The 18103-nt window shown below is 39.3% G+C and overlaps 1 protein-coding gene across 1 annotated transcript in view; it reads right to left on the minus strand.

The window, feature by feature from the left end:
• The window catches only part of LOC117525342 (receptor tyrosine-protein kinase erbB-4-like), a 1053282-nt gene that overhangs the window by 361190 nt on the left and 673989 nt on the right, over nt 1-18103 (minus strand). The window contains exons 6-7 of the mRNA XM_034187180.1: nt 17835-17953; nt 12759-12900 (exon numbers count right to left, since the gene is read on the minus strand). Of these exons, the coding sequence (XP_034043071.1) occupies nt 12759-12900; nt 17835-17953 (261 nt within the window). The remainder of the gene's footprint in view (nt 1-12758; nt 12901-17834; nt 17954-18103) is intronic.

Raw genomic sequence — 18103 nt, forward strand, 5'->3', positions numbered from 1 at the left:
CATACAAGGGGCTCACTACACACCGGGAGCAATAGGAGATTAAAGGCCTTGCCCAAGGGCCCTTAGTGATTTTCCAGTCAGGCAGGGATTTGAACTCATGATCTTCTGGACTCAAACCCAACACCTTAACCACTAGACCATCACCTCCCCCGGCACTGTAGATGTTAAACTGCACCTCTGTATTTATGTGGACCTTCCAAAATAAAGATATATTGCTATTATTACGTCTGCCAAGGATGTAATAAAATCATCGGCGTTTATTTATTTATTTGTCACATTTTCACCACAGATACATATTAGGCCATGGAAGACTCCATTAATTTTTGGAGGTATCCCGAATCTGGATATGGATTCTAGATTAAGTTACACTTTATACAGGCTTTGAAGGATAACTGTTAGCAGGATTAGGTCAAAACTACTGCACATATTCTCACAACATTTTCACCACAGATACGTACATATTAGGCCATGGAAGACTCCATTAAATTTTGGAGGTGATCTGGATACGGAATCTGACTCCGGATTTCACTTCATATAGGCTTTGAAGGATTACTTCAAAACTACTTCACAGATTCTTACCAAATTTGCACCACAGATAGATATCAGGCCATGGAAGGTTCCACTGAATTTTGGAGGTGATCCAGAATCTGGATCAAGATTTCACTTGATATAGGCTTTGAAAGATTACGTCAAAACTACTTCATGGATTCTCACCACATTTGCACCACAGATAGATAATGGGGCATGGAAGACTTCACTGAATTTTGGAGGTGATCCGGATCTGGACTTGTGGATGTAAGAAATCTCTGATTGCTCTTGTTACACTTGAGATTTATTACAATAGCATTTGAAACAGCATGTGTGCCAGCTAGTTATTATTATTATTATTACTATTAGCATACTACTTTGTAGTATAAGTTTAGCTTGTGCTGCTACAATGATTCACTCTTACACACATTTTCTTCCCCGTTTTCTGTGGAAGCATTACAGCGTCACATACAGGTCTGGCATATGTACTACAGCATTTTAAGTCTAATCATACCGTTGTGATCATACCTTCCTTGAGTGCACATATTTTGAAAGTGAAAGACTGTTAATCTCAGACCCTGTCTATCTTCTTTGCACATGGTATTTCATACACTAATACTGACTGTCAACACAAAGCACAGGAAGGTATGTCATGTAATTATTCTAACTCTCTGGAAACAGTCCACTAAAAGCCAAAGTGATCTCTTGCACAATGTGATACAAATGTAAGTGGAAGAAACCCACTGTGTGTTCACAACGGGGGTGTCCTGATACTCTCGTTAGGGCTGATCCATGTGGAGGTGAGTATTATGGTTTAGTGTTCTCACACAAGTCATGATGGAGCTAAGCAGCTCAAAATGGTTCAGTCGTGGTTTGATATTTTTATGTATAAAGAAAATTCAATATGCCATTGGACATGTATTCCTAAAGTAGAATGTAGTGCCGATCTATAGTACAGAGTTCCAACGTGCAGGAAGCAATTCACTGATAAAATATCACACAAAAATGCAGATGTTTTAACCAAAGCCGAGCAGGACAAAGCAGCCAGCTTTGACAGTTGTAATGTATAGGGTCTCCTTCATAATCACTCACGTGTTCTGACCCAAATCTGTTCATTAACAACTGTTAGAAGTGCCTGCCAAGTTTTAAATGGTGCTAAGAGCCAAACGGCCCTGTTGCCACTTTAATGAGGATCTGAGTAAGAAGGTCAAACAGACACAAATGCAAGCCATCCTTGACACCAAAACAGTCCAGCAAACTGGTTAGGAACCACAAAAACACTAATGAGCCCTTTAAATCATCAAACACATGTGAGCAAAAAGCCACATTCACAAATAACACTTGGCCAGCATGAATATTCACCTATTTTAAACAGAGTACCGTCACTGTTGTGCACATTTCCATTCCAACTGTCCATGAAGATTCTCTATCATCCAGGTAGATGCTATTTAGAAGTTTAGTTGAGAGCAGCTGTACTAAAGGATTCAACATAAAGTCCAGTAGCTTTCGACTGAACTTCTAGATATTTCCATTCCGTGTTGCTGTCCATACTTTAGTACACACAGGTCTGTGTAGATCTTGTTCTTAAGAGGGGACTGATGGCGGTGAGAGGTTCATCCGATGCCACATTTCTGCTGGCACATGAAATCATGTTAGATGTGCACCATGCCAGGGTTGGCATGTTTTATCTAGCTTTGAAAGCAGGCCACACTTGTGGAGAGTGTGCTGCCACCCTGATTCCAAAGGAGACTGGACCCACCCACTACCCAGCTGCTCTTTGATTACTTGAATGTTCAGAGTGAAACTGTGCAACCATTTTATTGCAAACTTTTTTACTTTTTGATGTCAAATCTAAGCATGGGCACTGGTGCTAACTGTGGCCACATCCACCGTCTGACAGAGACCCCTTGGGTTTCAAGAAACAAACACCCAGGTTGACCAATGGTCCACCCCCTACCTCCAGACGGTGGGATCTATCTACCACAGACAGGAGAAAAGAGAATGGTCCTTTGACTTTGTCAGGATGCTGGGCTCCTCAACATTAAGGCACCTGCATACTGCATCCTACTCAGGGAAACACGCCACATGGCTGCAGTGTTGCGTCACATTGAGAAATGTAGTGTTGGGCAACTTCTACCAGGAAGACTCAGTTGTTAAAGCTTTTATTCAGATTGAACTAATCAGTAACATCCATATCTCCAATAGGAAGTCGATGATCCTCATCTTAGTCCATCAGTAGTGGATAGGATTCTTGTGATGCAACTTCATTACACATTACTTTTCCAGCCAAGACTTGTTCCAATTTACACCTGGGTGAACTGTAATATTTCAGAGGATGGATAAAAGCTGGTTCCCTGAGGCATACATGTAGATCAACAATCTACATATTGGCAGCCCAGGTTCTATCCCATGGTGCCAACTGCTTTGCATGTCACATTAGAATGGTTAAAAAATAATTGGAATTGTTTTTAAATGACAATAATGGATACTGCATTGAGAAATCCAGAAAAGAAATCCAGGATCCGGTACGATGCAAACCACAAGATCCATAATGTGGTGGGAATCCCTGCAAGAACTGAGACTGGAGTAAGCATGATTACATCACCATGGAACACACAATCTGTGTCACTCCAACAGCAACTCCATAGCAGCATAGTGTAGAAATATAAATGCATCCTGTGCTGGGTAGCTCAGGCTGTGAGCAAGCAATGGCATCTCAGTATGGCCTTGGAGAAACACCTCATTGAACACACTTGAACAAAGCCGAAATCTCACATCATGTAATGGCAAAACTAAATATGACAATCAATGTATATACAATCATAAAGCCTTCTACTTCAGGCAACACCCTCCACATTTGGCACAGGAGGTCTGTTATGTAGTGGAACAGACTATATATCAGATAATGCTGACTGGATTCTTTGTGCGACCTTCTTGCACATTCATTATAAATATAAAAATTGTTCTGGAAAAAAAAAAAAAACACTTCAGGGGTGAATCCACCTGTGACGACACAATATGACACACTACAGTGCAACTCATACTCCAGAAAATACAGTATCGTGAAGAACAGGTTGTGGGTTGTGATTATGAATAAGCAGTGTGCTTGTGTCCCCAATTCAATCAGCACACCCCGACACATGTTGTGCATTTTTTCTTAAACCACCCCAATCATATCAACCATTTTTGACATGCTGATGGCAAACTGACAGTAGAGGAGGTATAGACAGGTGTGTGTCTTTCCAAATCACGTCCAGTCAACTGAATTTACTCCAGGTGGATTCCAATTAAGCTGTAAAAACATCTCAAGGATGATCAGTGGAAATAGGATGTACTTGAGCTCAGTTTCAAGCTTCATGGCAAAAGGCTGTGAATACTTATGTCCACACGATTTCTTAGTTTTTTTGTTGTTGTTTTGTGTTTGTTTGTTTTTTTTAGAAATTTGCAAAAATCTAAAAACAAAAATATATACTTTTTTCACATTGTTATTATGGGTGTTGTGAGTAGAATTTTGGGGAAAAATGAATTTCAGTTATTTTGGAATAAGGTTGTAACATAAAATGTGAAAAAAGGGAAGCGCTGTGAATACTTTCCGGATGCACTCGGTGTATGAAGACAAATCCTCTTCTATGGTTCCTGACACACCGGGGATGTTTGTATCGGGAAGTGTTTCATAATTGCTGTCATATTGTTGATTGTAGTAGGTGGGTTCGCCTCTATAAGATTAGGAAAGACATGTTTTTAGGCTAGGCTTAGGTTTACGGAAAGAATACTGTCTGTGTCGTCTCCCATTTTAATCATGGACATGGATTTTGTGTCTTCAGATTATAAATGTGTCTCCATCAGTTGTGGTGGTCCAAGGAAAGCCCATCCAATGGTGGCTCCAGAAATTTTTGCTGGTTGTGTTGATGGTGGTTGGGGGGGGGGGGGGTGTCCTCATTCATCGTTCATTCATGGAATGACAGCATAATATTATTACTGATATTAAAATAATAAATAATACTAGTAATAAGCACCACTTTCCATCATGAATACTAACATAAAAATTCAAATTTGCAAAGTCAAATATTAATTTTTATTGTAAACCATATTTTTCATAAACACAAGCCAATTTTTGACAGACTGGCAGGGAATAAAAACATAATAATAGTATCATGCAGATCATAGCACTTTATTCTATTTCTATGGGCAGATGATACATCCATCCATCCATCCAGGGGCAGCAGCTCAAGCAAAGCTGCCCAGACCTCCCGATCCACACACACCTCCCCCAGCTCCTCCGGGGAACCCCAAGGCGTTCCCAAGCCAGCCGAGAGATGTAGTCCCTCCAGCTTGTCCTGTGTCTTCCCCGGGGCCTCCTCCCAATGGGACATGCCCGGGAACACCTGTTCAGTGAGGTGTCCAGGGGGCATCCGGAAAAGATGCCCGAGCCACCTCAACTGATGTAAAAAATTATTTCATATTGTTTAACACAGTGAGATATGTTCAGTGTTTTTCAGGGGAAGATAATGACAATTCTGTCAAACATTAGGTTACCGTGCATCCTAGAGTTTGTATTGCCACCACCAGTGTTTCTGTATCCTTCCCTGGATTTGTGCCTCAAGACAATCCTGTCTTGGAGGTCTACAGGCAATTCCTTTGACTTCATGCTTGGCTTGTGCTCTGACATGCACTGTCATCTGTGGGACCTTATATGTAGACAGCTCTGTGCCTTTCCAAATCATGTCCAGTCAACTGAATTTACCCCAAGTCCACTCAAATTAAGCTGTAGAAACATCTCAAGGATGATCAGTGATATCAGGATGCACCTGAGCTCAATTTTGAGCTTCATGACAAAGGCTGTGAATACTTATGTACAAGTGATTTCTTTGTTTTTAATTTTAATAAATTTCCAAAAAATTCCAAATAAAACATTATTTCATGTTGTTATTATGGGGTGCTGTGAGTAGAATTTTGAGGGGAAAAAAAATCATGTACTCTATTTTGAAATAATGCTCTAACAGAACAAAATGTGGAAAAAGTGAAGCGCTGTGAATACTTTCTGGATGCACTGCATCACACTTTTTTTTGGGTTGGGGTGGGGGGGGGGGGGGGTGTCTGTGTGTGCGCACATTGAATCCAACCCTGGTTGTGTCTGTGTAGATGCTCCTGTCCTTCAGGAAAGTATAAATGTGGTATCACAGATATGGATGCATGATTCGAACTTGACGTGATGAAATGGTTCAACATCCCTACAGCAGACAATAAAAGCCAGTTATTTTTTCTGTATAAGTACACATAAAAATGCCTGTTTAGTTAAGCATTTTAGGTGATACTGAGCAGGAGTATCTATGCTGATGCGTTTGGATTTACAGTCCCCAAAATCTTACCAATTTTTGTTTAGGAAGACGAAATGTCAAAGCAAGACAGCTGTTGACTGCTCCAAATACCAAATGTAATTTAATCTCCACCAACACCAGCAACAGAGTCAGTCTGTTTCTGCTGGTAAATGCAAGTTGTGTTTATTTGTATTGCCCAAAATCAAACTCAGAGGGTTTTTACAATCTGTTTTTTTCTATGACGCTCTATGGAGTTGTTAGTTTGGCAAAGAAACAAGCCAATGGGTAGAACATAAATTAAAGCAACAGGATATGGGGCCAAGTGTGCAACGGAAGAAGAGACACAACAGAGTAACACAACAACGCACTTGGAAATGTCTCATGTTATGGTTGTTTAAACCCAAAGAGAAGCTGTTGAAAAAAAAAAGATCTTTCCAAAAGTGAGCATTTGAAGAGTTGCTTTTGCTTCTTTTTTTAAAGAACATTATGACAAAGCGCTGCTTCTCCTAAACACTGGTGACAGGTTGGAATACAAACGTTTCATGTTTTTCAGTTTATTCACAAAGTTTTGCCATAGAGCTGGATATAAATACGTATATTGATTTTGAATACTTTTTGCTCGATTTATGCAAGGCTAATGTACAGAATTATACACAGTTTCTACAGGTACAGACAGCCATTAAAGCATTACACCACTGTCACTCACTGAATGCTGTTAAGGTTATACTGTGCACAGCTCCAGTTAGTGACTCCAGCATAAAGGTGTCCAAGGATGTTCTGTTTGTGCACTGTCAATTCAAGGTATGAAAATATGTAAATGTATATATTCTTACAAATGCATTTGCAGTACGTACTACGAATTTATCTGTTTTCATGATTTTGCTAAAGTACAGTGATGTATTGCTTTGCAGGGGTGGTGGACAAGTGGTTAAAGCACTTGGTTTCAGTGCGGAAGGTTTGAATCCCATCCCTGCCACATTTCTCCATGTAATGTGGAGTTGCGTCAGGAAGGGCATCTGGCGTGAAAACTTGTGCCAATTCAACATGCAGATCCACCTTGGATTTGCTGTGGTGACCCCGAGTCCACAACAAGGAAGCAGCCGATGGGTCTTACTTACACTTATGTATTGCTATGTTGATTTGTGACTACTTAGCATTTTTCAAGCACACATCCAGACCAATTTGGCGAAGGTGGCCGGCACCCCATGGTGGCACATGTGAGATTACCTATGTGGTGTAGGGATTTGTACTGATAAGGTTTTATCGATATCGATGCCATTATCGATTCTGCTTATCGATCCGATTCCTTATCGATTCCCTTATCGATACCTCGTGAATTTTGTACTAAAAGTAGGCTTTACAGGTTTTCTATGTATTTCCTTGAGTCTTAAACTAAATAAATATGAGATTAGTCACTGTATCCTTGATCTCTGGACATAAATAAAAATAAACAAAACTGTGTTTCGCTTTGAAGCTATTAATTCAGACTGAATTCTATCGTTCTATCTTGACTTGTCAGAGAGCCCGCGCAACGTTTGGAGCTGTGTGAACAGAACGGAGGACGATTCTCGTTTCTTTCTCGCAACGAGACAGGAGTCCTAGTTAGTAACTTTAATCTGCACAAAAGTGAATCACAACTCATATTCAGGGATGAAAGTGGTGAAAAACAAAAAAAAGCTGAAAACCAAAATTACCCCCCAACACCACCTGCACGAAAATGTTTGAATTCTAGAAGCTCTGAAATGCAATCTGGGACTATTCCAGATAAACTGGAGTGAGTGTAGCATCCATTTAGGTGAGAAAAAAAAATACAACTTTCCTTATTCAAATTCATTCCACTAGTATTCTGCTCTTACTAGGATGCAGCAGTTTTCTAGTTTGGCAGATAGTTCTGGAGGAAATCACTGAAGAAATTAACAAATTGAAAATATGGTTTGACCGAAACAAACTGTCATTAAACTTAAATAAGACAGGGATGAAATGGAGGTGTGAGAGTCACTAGGTGTTCACAGGAAACACTTATTTCTGTATGTATTTATTTATTTATGTTCATTGTTAATTGCTATTATATATTTTCTGTTGTGTTTCTATTCAGGTTCTTTTTGTCTCTTTCTCTAAAATTGTATATAATAATCATTAGATTATTAATATAGAAGCAAAAATAAATTTAAGGAATATTATAATTTGAAAACAAATGCACCCGAACGTGATGACGGCTGCAATTGCTAAATGCTAACTTTTAACATTGAAAACGCCATAGACATGCTAACACGTTAGCATCGCTCCTGTTTTTAAGTTATAAAATACATCTATCAACTGTTTCAGAAGACCATAACAGGTCGGTTTAACATAGAAAAGGTAAATAATACTCACAGATGTATGCTCTTTAGGGTTTTAGCGGGGGAAAATTAAGTGAAAGAAAGAAATAAACAAAGCAATCGACCGAAGCATTGCTTCAATCTGCGAACCACGCTTCGATTGCTTCAAGGTTCAAAGCAAAGCCGCGCTGCAGAAAAGTTGATTAAGGACCTGCTGCAGGGTCTGTAATCAATGTAGAGAAATGATCATTTTCCTGACAAACACCCGCCAAAACAACGGCCACTCTGAAGGACCGATAACAGAATCGTTAAGCACAAAGCTTATTGATGTCGGTGGATCGAATCATTTCTTAACGATACCCGAAAGGAACCGGTTCTCGATACCCATCCCTAATGTGGTGTGGGGAATCCAGGATCTAGTACTCCTATCTTTCTCTTTGGAGAGCATCAATTCTACAATTGTTTTTTTTTTTTTTTTTTTTTTTAGCTACAATAAATGCCAATACTGAGACGCTGGTGACACACTGACACCTCTACCACTGTGAAAGATGTAAACAGGGAAGCTGTGAGGAAATCCTTTTGTTTTAGAAATTCCTCAACTCCCTCTGGGGGATCTCAGAGATAGACATGTGAGTGGTCATTAAAAGTAAACAAATAAAAGCATCTTTGGTTTTCAGTTTTGTAAAAAGCTTAAAATGATCTAAAAGTAGTAGATGTCTTTTTACCCGAGGCCAAAAAATATGGCCAGCAGGTAATGCAAAGGCTTTACATCTGTCCGTCTGTCTGTGCTCAGCATAAGTCCAGTCCTATTACTGCTAGAGTCTTCAAATTTACAGGGAACATTCTTGGGACACAGATCTTGGACAAGTTCAAAGATGGCTAAACCTGACCTATTTTAAGAGATAGTTTAAGAGTTTAAAAAGTCAAATTCTGTTTCAATCTATTCAGTTTTGTTTTTGAGTGGCGGGTGTGACAGCCAATCCGAGTTGAGCTGCACCATGATGTCAATGGTTGGTTTCTCCAAAATTGCTTTATTTGTGTGTTTATATACATATTTTTCATATATTATGTAAAAACTAGTGAGAATTAAACATTCTAATACTGAAAATGCTGTTTTTTGAACCTAATAAGTCTGAACTTATTTACAAGACATTTCATGGATGTTAGCATGGTGACATCACAGGTTTGTTTGTGTGTAAATATATGCTCTTTGTCATATATTATGTAAAGGCTACTAAAAAATAAACACTTCTAAAACTGAAAACACTGTTCTTGTAACCTGATAACATCCTTGGAGTCATTTACAAGACATTTTGCAGATGTTAGCATGCATGCTACCTTCTGCTAACTCAAAGCTAACTTCCTATGGAATTAACTTTGTCTCTTTATTACTTGCAAATGCACAGAGGGTGATCGACAGATATTCCTTCATTTGCACAACTTCTAGTCTTAAATGCAAATTTTGTTATTTGATTTATTGATAGAGGAGCTTTATTGAACATGTGCAAATTGTATGTAAGACAATAGGATTGTAATAATTAATTAATAATTATAAAGAACACTATGCTTATCCAGAGGGCATTTTAGCATTGCATTATATTTTAAAATGTAATCAACTTGGCAACTTGGATCTCAAGGCAGAACAGATTGACAATGTGGCCCAATCAAAGCTAAAAAAATCAGACCACCCACATTTGAGAACATAGCTGTGAGAAGATCTGTCTGTAAAAGCCAAATAAGTACACAGAAAAGAAAAAAAAACCCTGGAAAAAAGTTGAGATTCCCTCCTCACACCTATTAGTCCAATTTGCTTTAAACTGATTTTCAGGTGGAGGGAAAAACACAAGAGGAGCTTCATCAATATCTATCCTGTACAATGATCAGGCAAGAGCAATGACAACATTATGAGAACACAAAGCAATTCAATCCCCTCTGTATGTAATTGTTGTTGGTGCTCATGGCAAACTGCAATTTGGAGGTGAAATCAGAACATGTCAGACCAGGACAAGGTGTTTGTATTTATCCGCCGGTGTTCAAATGCAAATAAGGAATTTCGAGAACATAATTTACAGGTCTCTTGCCACCGGTGAAGTGAGTGTGGAGGAAAAAAAACCAAACCTTCACAGTAATATGCTATTGTGGAGTTATGCAAATGGAAAATGTAGGTGATTTTTGAAACACACAAGCATTTGTTTCTGCATGAATATGTTTTATGTAAAAGTTATGTATCCCTCAAAGATGGCTGCAGTGGGAGTCACAAAATATAATGTAAAGTCCTTCAACCGAATGCAGTCTTTTAAAACCTTTAATGAGTTTGACGTCAGGAGTGTTTCAGTTCCAACTGTAGCCACCAGGAGGAAGAGTCTCTGAAACCTTGCATATGCGATTTCTTGACAAAGACTTAATGTATCAAGATGAAATTTCAAAAACAAGGTTAACTCAATAAGATCTTGGGCACATTTTGGTTTTAACTGTTCCCACCAGAGGCAGTGGCTCTAAAATATTGTGGAGGGAATATCTTGATAAAGACTTTGTGCCCCATTAAGACTTTGAAGAAGTTTAATGTTTGTTGCATTTTAATTCTAATTGTAGCCAAAAGGTGGCAGAGTTTCTGAAATCTTGTGTATGGCATATCTTTACAAATACTTACATGCATTAAAGTGAAACTTTGTACACCAGGATGACTCGCTAAGACCTTGTACAAGTTCGACACTAGTTGCATTTTGATTTTAACAAGGGCCACCAGGAGACAGAGTCTCTAGAATGCTTTGTGTACAAAGTGAAACTTGGTACAAAATGTTACCTCTGTGCCCTTGAAAGACATTTTGGACAAAGTGGCCACCAGGGGGTGACTCTCAAACCTTGTTTACAAATCTGTACAAAGGTTTTGTGTATGAAAGTGAAAACAGCTTTTAAGAATCACCTGATATGAGGTCATTATTCACATGACCCCAGGTCATGTGACTAAGACCATGAAGGAGTTGGCCATTGGGTGTTCTTGACTTTAGACCAGGGTTTTGGTGGTCTATGGTGCAATCAGTTTCTGAAATTACAGAATATCAATATTCCAACACTGACTGATTACAGCTCATTTTAAGACCAACATACTTGCAAATGAGCACAAGTGCACTTCTGACTTTAACCCTCTTGAGTTGTTCGACGCATATATGCATCAAAGTCACATGAACAAAATAAGCGTTCCTCCCATCAAATTCCCAACACTTTCAGTTTCAATTTGAAACTGTTTCAGTTTGTTCAATGTGCAGACTTCAACCGTTATACCAGTTTTAAAATGTTGTTGATGGACCCAGTAAAAACTGAATAATGATTAATAATTTTGAGAAGGCTTTTTCCTGATTTATTATGGATTATGGTAATGCCTGTACAGCATGCACAAGAATGGGACCTCCCTCCCTCTTTTCTCTTCTCTGCCCGGAGTAATTACAAAGGGAAAGAAAACATAAACCCATGCATTTTGTTGTGGAAGCACCGCATTCAGTGCACACATGAATGTCTTTCCTCATTCCTCTTCTATCATTGGTGGAAAAATGCATGACGTAAAACCAATCAGAACCACCAATTCCACATGGATTGATCAATGACCCTATATGGGCTTTTTGCTGAGGAAAGATAAATAAAAGACACCAAAATAAACTGCCTCCAGGTGGACAGCAGCAGGAATGACAAAATATCAAGTCATTCCAATGTCCAATATTACATGACTCACACAAGTCAGAGCAGTCTTGATTTGGAGCGCAATTGTTTTTCTGAGTGGCACAAATATATTTTGTGTAACATCTTCTTGCATCCAAATAGTTGTACCAAACAACGGAAGCATTTCCTGCATTTTAATGTAAATAGTTGTATATGACTTTGTTATTTGCTTTGTTTGAAAACACACACACCCACACACACCCACACACACACACACACACACACACACACACACACACACACACACACACACACACACACACACACACACACACACACACACACACACACACACACACACATATAAGTGTGTATATAAGACTGTATATATGTATATAACTGTATGTGTATATAACTGTATATAAGATTTACAATTTATTTTTCCATTCTAAGTTATATAAAAATATTTTAAAGCATGTTTGTGGCTTTGACATAAAAAAAACAACATTTTTTCTATTTGGATTTTATGTTTCTATGTGAATTTAGGTTCACTGTGTTAATACTGTAAGGTGACACAGGTGAGGTTGTGCTGAACAACATGACACCAAACAAAGTAAACAGTTTTTTAAAGTAAATTATGAAGGTTGAACCAAAGGTTGTCAAACTCACCCAATTATGCCCTGGACTCGAGAGGATTAAGAATGAGAGCACTGATCATTAAAATTAAAACTATATCCATTAGATACTAGCAATGCCATGTGCACTGTGCTGTGCACTGCATTGCTTTCATTTTAGTTGGCTAATCATGAGACAGTCTCTATATAGTTAGAGCTTTAAAGATTGCGGCAAGATAACAGAAACACTGATACAAGCCATTGCAGAAGGCAGTGAGCAATGACCTATTTGGTCAGCTAAGTACTAGGCAGAGTTGCAGACTTACGAGGACACTTCTTGACACAGAAGGCTCCATAGGTGTACTTTGCCCGTGGGTTGTGCTCAAGCTGAAAGGTGGTGGAGTTGTAGACAAATGGCTGTGGACACTGGGTCACACATGCTCCGCTGTCATTAAAGTTGATACAAGCCTGCATATATCAACACACGCACAGAAGAAATCATTAGAGTCCATCAAAACAATGGAATAATTTTATCATGGGACATCCTTTCTGTGAAGGCTCTCAGTTGTCCAGGTCGTTTCCATAGTAGAGAAGCTTGAATATTCGACTAGGCTGGGTTGCTTGACGCGAGGATGTTTCTTTTCAAATCGCAGAAGCTTTCAGCTAAAATTCTTGCTCTGGTAGTCTGACCTCTGTCTTGACTCTTGTAGAGAAGAATAACAAAAGCCACAAAAGCTGGAGTTTTAAACCTAACCAGACCCCTAACCAGACAACAACATGTCTGGAAAGCTCTCACAGTATGTGGGTACCCACAATGGTCCCTGGATAAAGTGCAGAAGTCCCAAAGTACAAAGAGACCAGACAGACAGGAGATGGAGCCAAGAAGAAGAGGAGTGTCTCTCCCTTATTTAGCAGAAGTAGGGGAAACTACAGGCGATCTTCAGACAGCACAAAATCCCAGTTTACTTTAAATCTGTTAACACCTTGAGACAGAAATGAGTTCACCCTAAGGACAGGATCCCTAGTTACAAACAGAGCAATGTAGTGTATTCTATCAGATGTCATGAAAACTGTAATGAACACTACATAGGTGAGACTAAGCAGCCGTTACACAAAAGGCTATACCATCACTGCAGAGAGGGCGCCGGTGGACCTCAGTCTGCAGTTCATCTCCACCTTAAAGACACTAACCACACATTCGAGGACAAACAAGGAAGTTAAAATCTTAGCCAGAGAAAATAAATTGTTTGAGAGAGGAGTGAAGGAGGCATTGTATGTGAAACAGCTGAAACCCAGCCATAACCGGGGAGGGGGTCTCAGACACGCTTTGTCCCCTGTTTACAATGGGATACTCAGGTCTAAGCACTTTCGGTCTTTTGTTCATGGTAATGAGTCATTCACATCATCAGGAGAGCTGTCAGGAGAGTCGTCAGGAGAGGCGTCAGTCCCATCGTTAGGTGGGACAGCTACCCTGCTATTAGGAGGGTGCTACTCGAGCACAATAGGCGCTAATTAGAGCAATTGTTAGTCACTGTCAATAGCAGTCTGCTTCTCGGCAGGAGGGGTCTGGTTAGGTTTAAAACTCCATCTTTTGTGGCTTCTGTTATTCTTCTCTACAACAGTCAAGACAGAATTCAGACTACTAGAGCAAGAATTTTAGCTGAGGAAGCTTCTGCGATTTGAAGCAAAACGTCCTCGCGTCAAGCAAACCAGTCCAGTCGAAGATTCAAGCTTCTCTACCATGGGACATCCTGCACTGGGACAGCTACCCTGCTATTAGGAGGGTGCTACTCGAGCACAATAGGCGCTAATTAGAGCAATTGTTAGTCACTGTCAATAGCAGTCTGCTTCTCGGCAGGAGGGGTCTGGTTAGGTTTAAAACTCCAGCTTTTGTGGCTTCTGTTATTCTTCTCTACAACAGTCAAGACAGAATTCAGACTACTAGAGCAAGAATTTTAGCTGAGGAAGCTTCTGCGATTTGAAGCAAAACGTCCTCGCGTCAAGCAAACCAGTCCAGTCGAAGATTCAAGCTTCTCTACCATGGGACATCCTGCACTGAAAACACACATCAGTAAAACTACAGTGGCATGAAAAGAAAAACGTTCTCAAAACACAGTATTTGGCTCAAACAGCATTTTCCAACACTGGTTTGTTCACAAATTAAATGTTCCAGCGGATATAGCAATAAATGAGCGCAGAAACATGAGTGATTATTGGACCTCCGTGTTTGTCAAATGCATAATTTTTGATTGCCACGTCCTCATGACAGCAGCACTTGTGTTCATTAATCAAAGCGTATTGGGCCAGCTTGTTTGGATGGAACTAAGAAAAAAATAAAAATAAAAAAACAACAACAAACACAACTAAAAACAAATCAGACTGTGCACAGCTGGCATCATAGCCATAGTGGAATCAGTGCAAACACTCCCTTTGCATATTCATATTTATGGAAATATTGAACTCACTGTAACTGTGGTTCTTCAGGTGTAATCATTCATTCATAGAAAACCATCATCTGCAGCTACATTTGCATTATGACAACACATACAGTTTAATTTTCTAAAACTACAGTGTGTAGCATTCCGGGATGTTTTTTAATACAGCTTTCATAACCATCTGTGCATTAGTGCAACAACAAATTGGTGTTGTCATGCAATGCATGGAGGACACCATGTCGCACCGCAATGAATATACAGTAGCTCAAAAGAAACCAATAAAGGCATAGTGCACTCTTCCTTAACAATGTACACCTACAAAACAAAACAAAATAAAACAAAAATCCTCAAAGTTCTTTTGTGTCATAGAATAGAAAAACTGCACAGGTTTCCGGTGGTCTGTGATGTGAATGTTTTCTGCTGCCTCACTCCAGCAGTGCATTATTAAGTGGCCTGACCAAAACTCAGGCATAAAGTTGTGTTATTTGATTTCCTGTTTTCTGTTTCTTCAGCTTTGTAAAACTTTTCAAAAACCTTGTAACTGTTAGAATGGCCTAAGCAGAGGGTCATCCCTTTGAGTCTGGGCTGCTTGAGGTTTCGTCCTCAAATCATCAGAGGGAGTTTTTCCTTACAACTGTCACCTGTGTGCTTGCTCTACGGGTTGGTAAGGTTAGACCTTACTTGTGTGAAACACCTTGAGGCAGCCTTGTTGTGATTTGGTGCTATATAAACAAAACAAATTGAATACATTGAAACTGAACTCATTTTAAGACCAACGTACTTATGGGTGTAGAGATATTTAACCCTCTGGGGCCGACGCTGTCGTATACGACGGCTAAAACCAAGCTTTACTAAATTATAAATAACTTTTTAATGATATGAGATAGAAACATACTTTTTTCCTGAAAAGTTAACTCTGTGGACTTTCAAGCCAGCCATTGGCCATCTTTGTACTCCTCATAGAAGCTGTGTGATGATGTGTGCAATGTGAGTGTCCAATCGGAATTGGTTCACCGTCACATGGTTTTCCAAAATCCAACTGTAGGGCAGATTTACCTCATGTGAAAAGACAAAGATCGTTTTCAGGAGTGATATGTTACTAGTTGGCCCACTTGACCTGCCCTCTGGGTGCTCCAATGAGTACATGCTATTGGGCTCCAATGCACCCTGCGCCATTACGCACAGTGATCAGTGAAAGCAGATGGAGCAGACAGAGAGCCTCTGATGACAATCTCACGTGCTCAAACAAAGAGTGTGTAACTATCAGGATTGCTCCACTAGTTTGCATGTGAATATTACTGGATAACTCTGGATAACTTTTGCTTTCTCGGCGTAAAGCACTGTTTACCATATCAATGGAGCGAGGGGGAGGGCCGCTCCTCAGACTGTAAGGAGCCAAAGTGGGCCAAAGTATGAATGAAAGCTGCTTTAGGAGCAGCACAGAACACTCCAAAACACAGTAGAAGAAAAAGTTTGTGATGTAACCTTTGTGTAATAGCAGACAGAAATTGCTTTGAGATGAAGACAAACAAAACGCATAGACCATTTTGTATATACTGTTCAAAATGTGCATTTGTGTTTATTGTTTGAACCTTTTTGTTGTACAGTCTTTCACACAAGACCTCAAATTACCTTTATAAAGTGTCAAAACAGTTGTTTATTATAGTTTGCTGTTTGTTTTTAATAAATGTGTGTGGAAAATTATTTTCCGCTTTACTTTTTACTTTCTTATTTCTGATTGTAAACCTTTATTACACTTATAAAACACAACAAAAGCATATATATTATGAAAGCACATGTTGTCCTTAAAAAAAGAGACACAAAACTTGATTGTGGGATGCAGGGAGAGCTGTTAACAGCAATAATAAAATATTTATGCCAGGCGAGTGAACTGTACAAAAATGCCCTCGGACCCCAGAAGGTTAAAGTAATGTGGATCCTGGGTGTGAAAATGACAGCTGCACTTCTTTGCACCAGGTTGAAATCAATCCCATTGTTTGTTAAGTGGGGCAATACATTTAGGCTATTCCACATATTCATGAGCTGGCAGGTGGTGATGATGTCATCGAATAAAAGGATGGGGAGTTTTCTGTCCGGAAAACAAAGCAAAATTTGTTTTATGGCTATTCTAACTAACCTTAACTCGTTTGTGCATGTTAAATGTGAAATGCGTATCACACGTGCATGGACATTTGTCAGAAAATTCATGGAATACTGTGCATAAGTATTGAAGCGGTTAAGTGTGCTTGTTTCCAGTGCGGCAGGTTCTCTATTTAAGACCACGCCTGCCCATTGTCTATGTAATGTGGAACTGTGTCAACTATGTGTAGAATATCATAAGAAATGTGTCATAAGAAGACGTTGATAGGTTAATACATCTAAACACAATTCATATGCTAGCCTACTGAGATGTTGGTGTCAATTTATTGCCATTTCACAATAATTTATCTGAAATGGGCACAACAATAAAGTAGATGAAACAATAAAAAAAAAAATCAAGGTATCCACAGAATACATGAGCCGCACTCTCTCTGCACGCATGTATAAATATACACTAAACACTGAATAATTTACAGTAATAATATGTGCAAATGAAATGTGCAAATAAAATATGTGCAATAAGAGAGAGGAAAAAAAGGATGGAAACAAAGCTGGTAAAGCACACAGTAGGCGAGGTTATAGAAACCAAGCTTTACTTAACAGCGACACTCGTGTCACACCCAAATGGAAATTAAATGTCACTTAATGTACCGCCAATGAAAATAGCATTTCAGCATTGAATTTCATCTAATAAATAAAAAAAGGATATTTCAGATCTGTGAAAAAAAAGGCTTTTTTTGGTACCATAGTCAATTTTCTGGAAAAAGGAGTTCAGCTTTGTATGATTTCACCATAGCAACAAGTGATTTAAGGCTTTTTGACCACACAATGGCACAAAGAGTGTGAAAATAGTGCATGCAGACTTACAAAGCAGTCTGTGTCCTTTGGTCCAAAGCAGCCTCCTGCACACTCACGATGGCAGCAATCCCTGACGTATGGGCCAAAGCAGCGGCCGTCGCACTGCTCAGCGCACACTGTCTTAGTTACTGTGGACACACACGCATACAGAGAGAGAATATTTAGTACTATTACCCAGGATCAGCATTTTCCAGTCACCTTCAAAAGGTTTATACACCATTCTGGGCATTTGTGACGTACATTTATGCAGCCTAAGGCATCACTGTGAAACAAAGTCC

The sequence above is a fragment of the Thalassophryne amazonica genome, chromosome 14, assembly GCF_902500255.1.
Source record: "Thalassophryne amazonica chromosome 14, fThaAma1.1, whole genome shotgun sequence".
In the NCBI taxonomy this organism is placed as follows: domain Eukaryota; kingdom Metazoa; phylum Chordata; class Actinopteri; order Batrachoidiformes; family Batrachoididae; genus Thalassophryne; species Thalassophryne amazonica.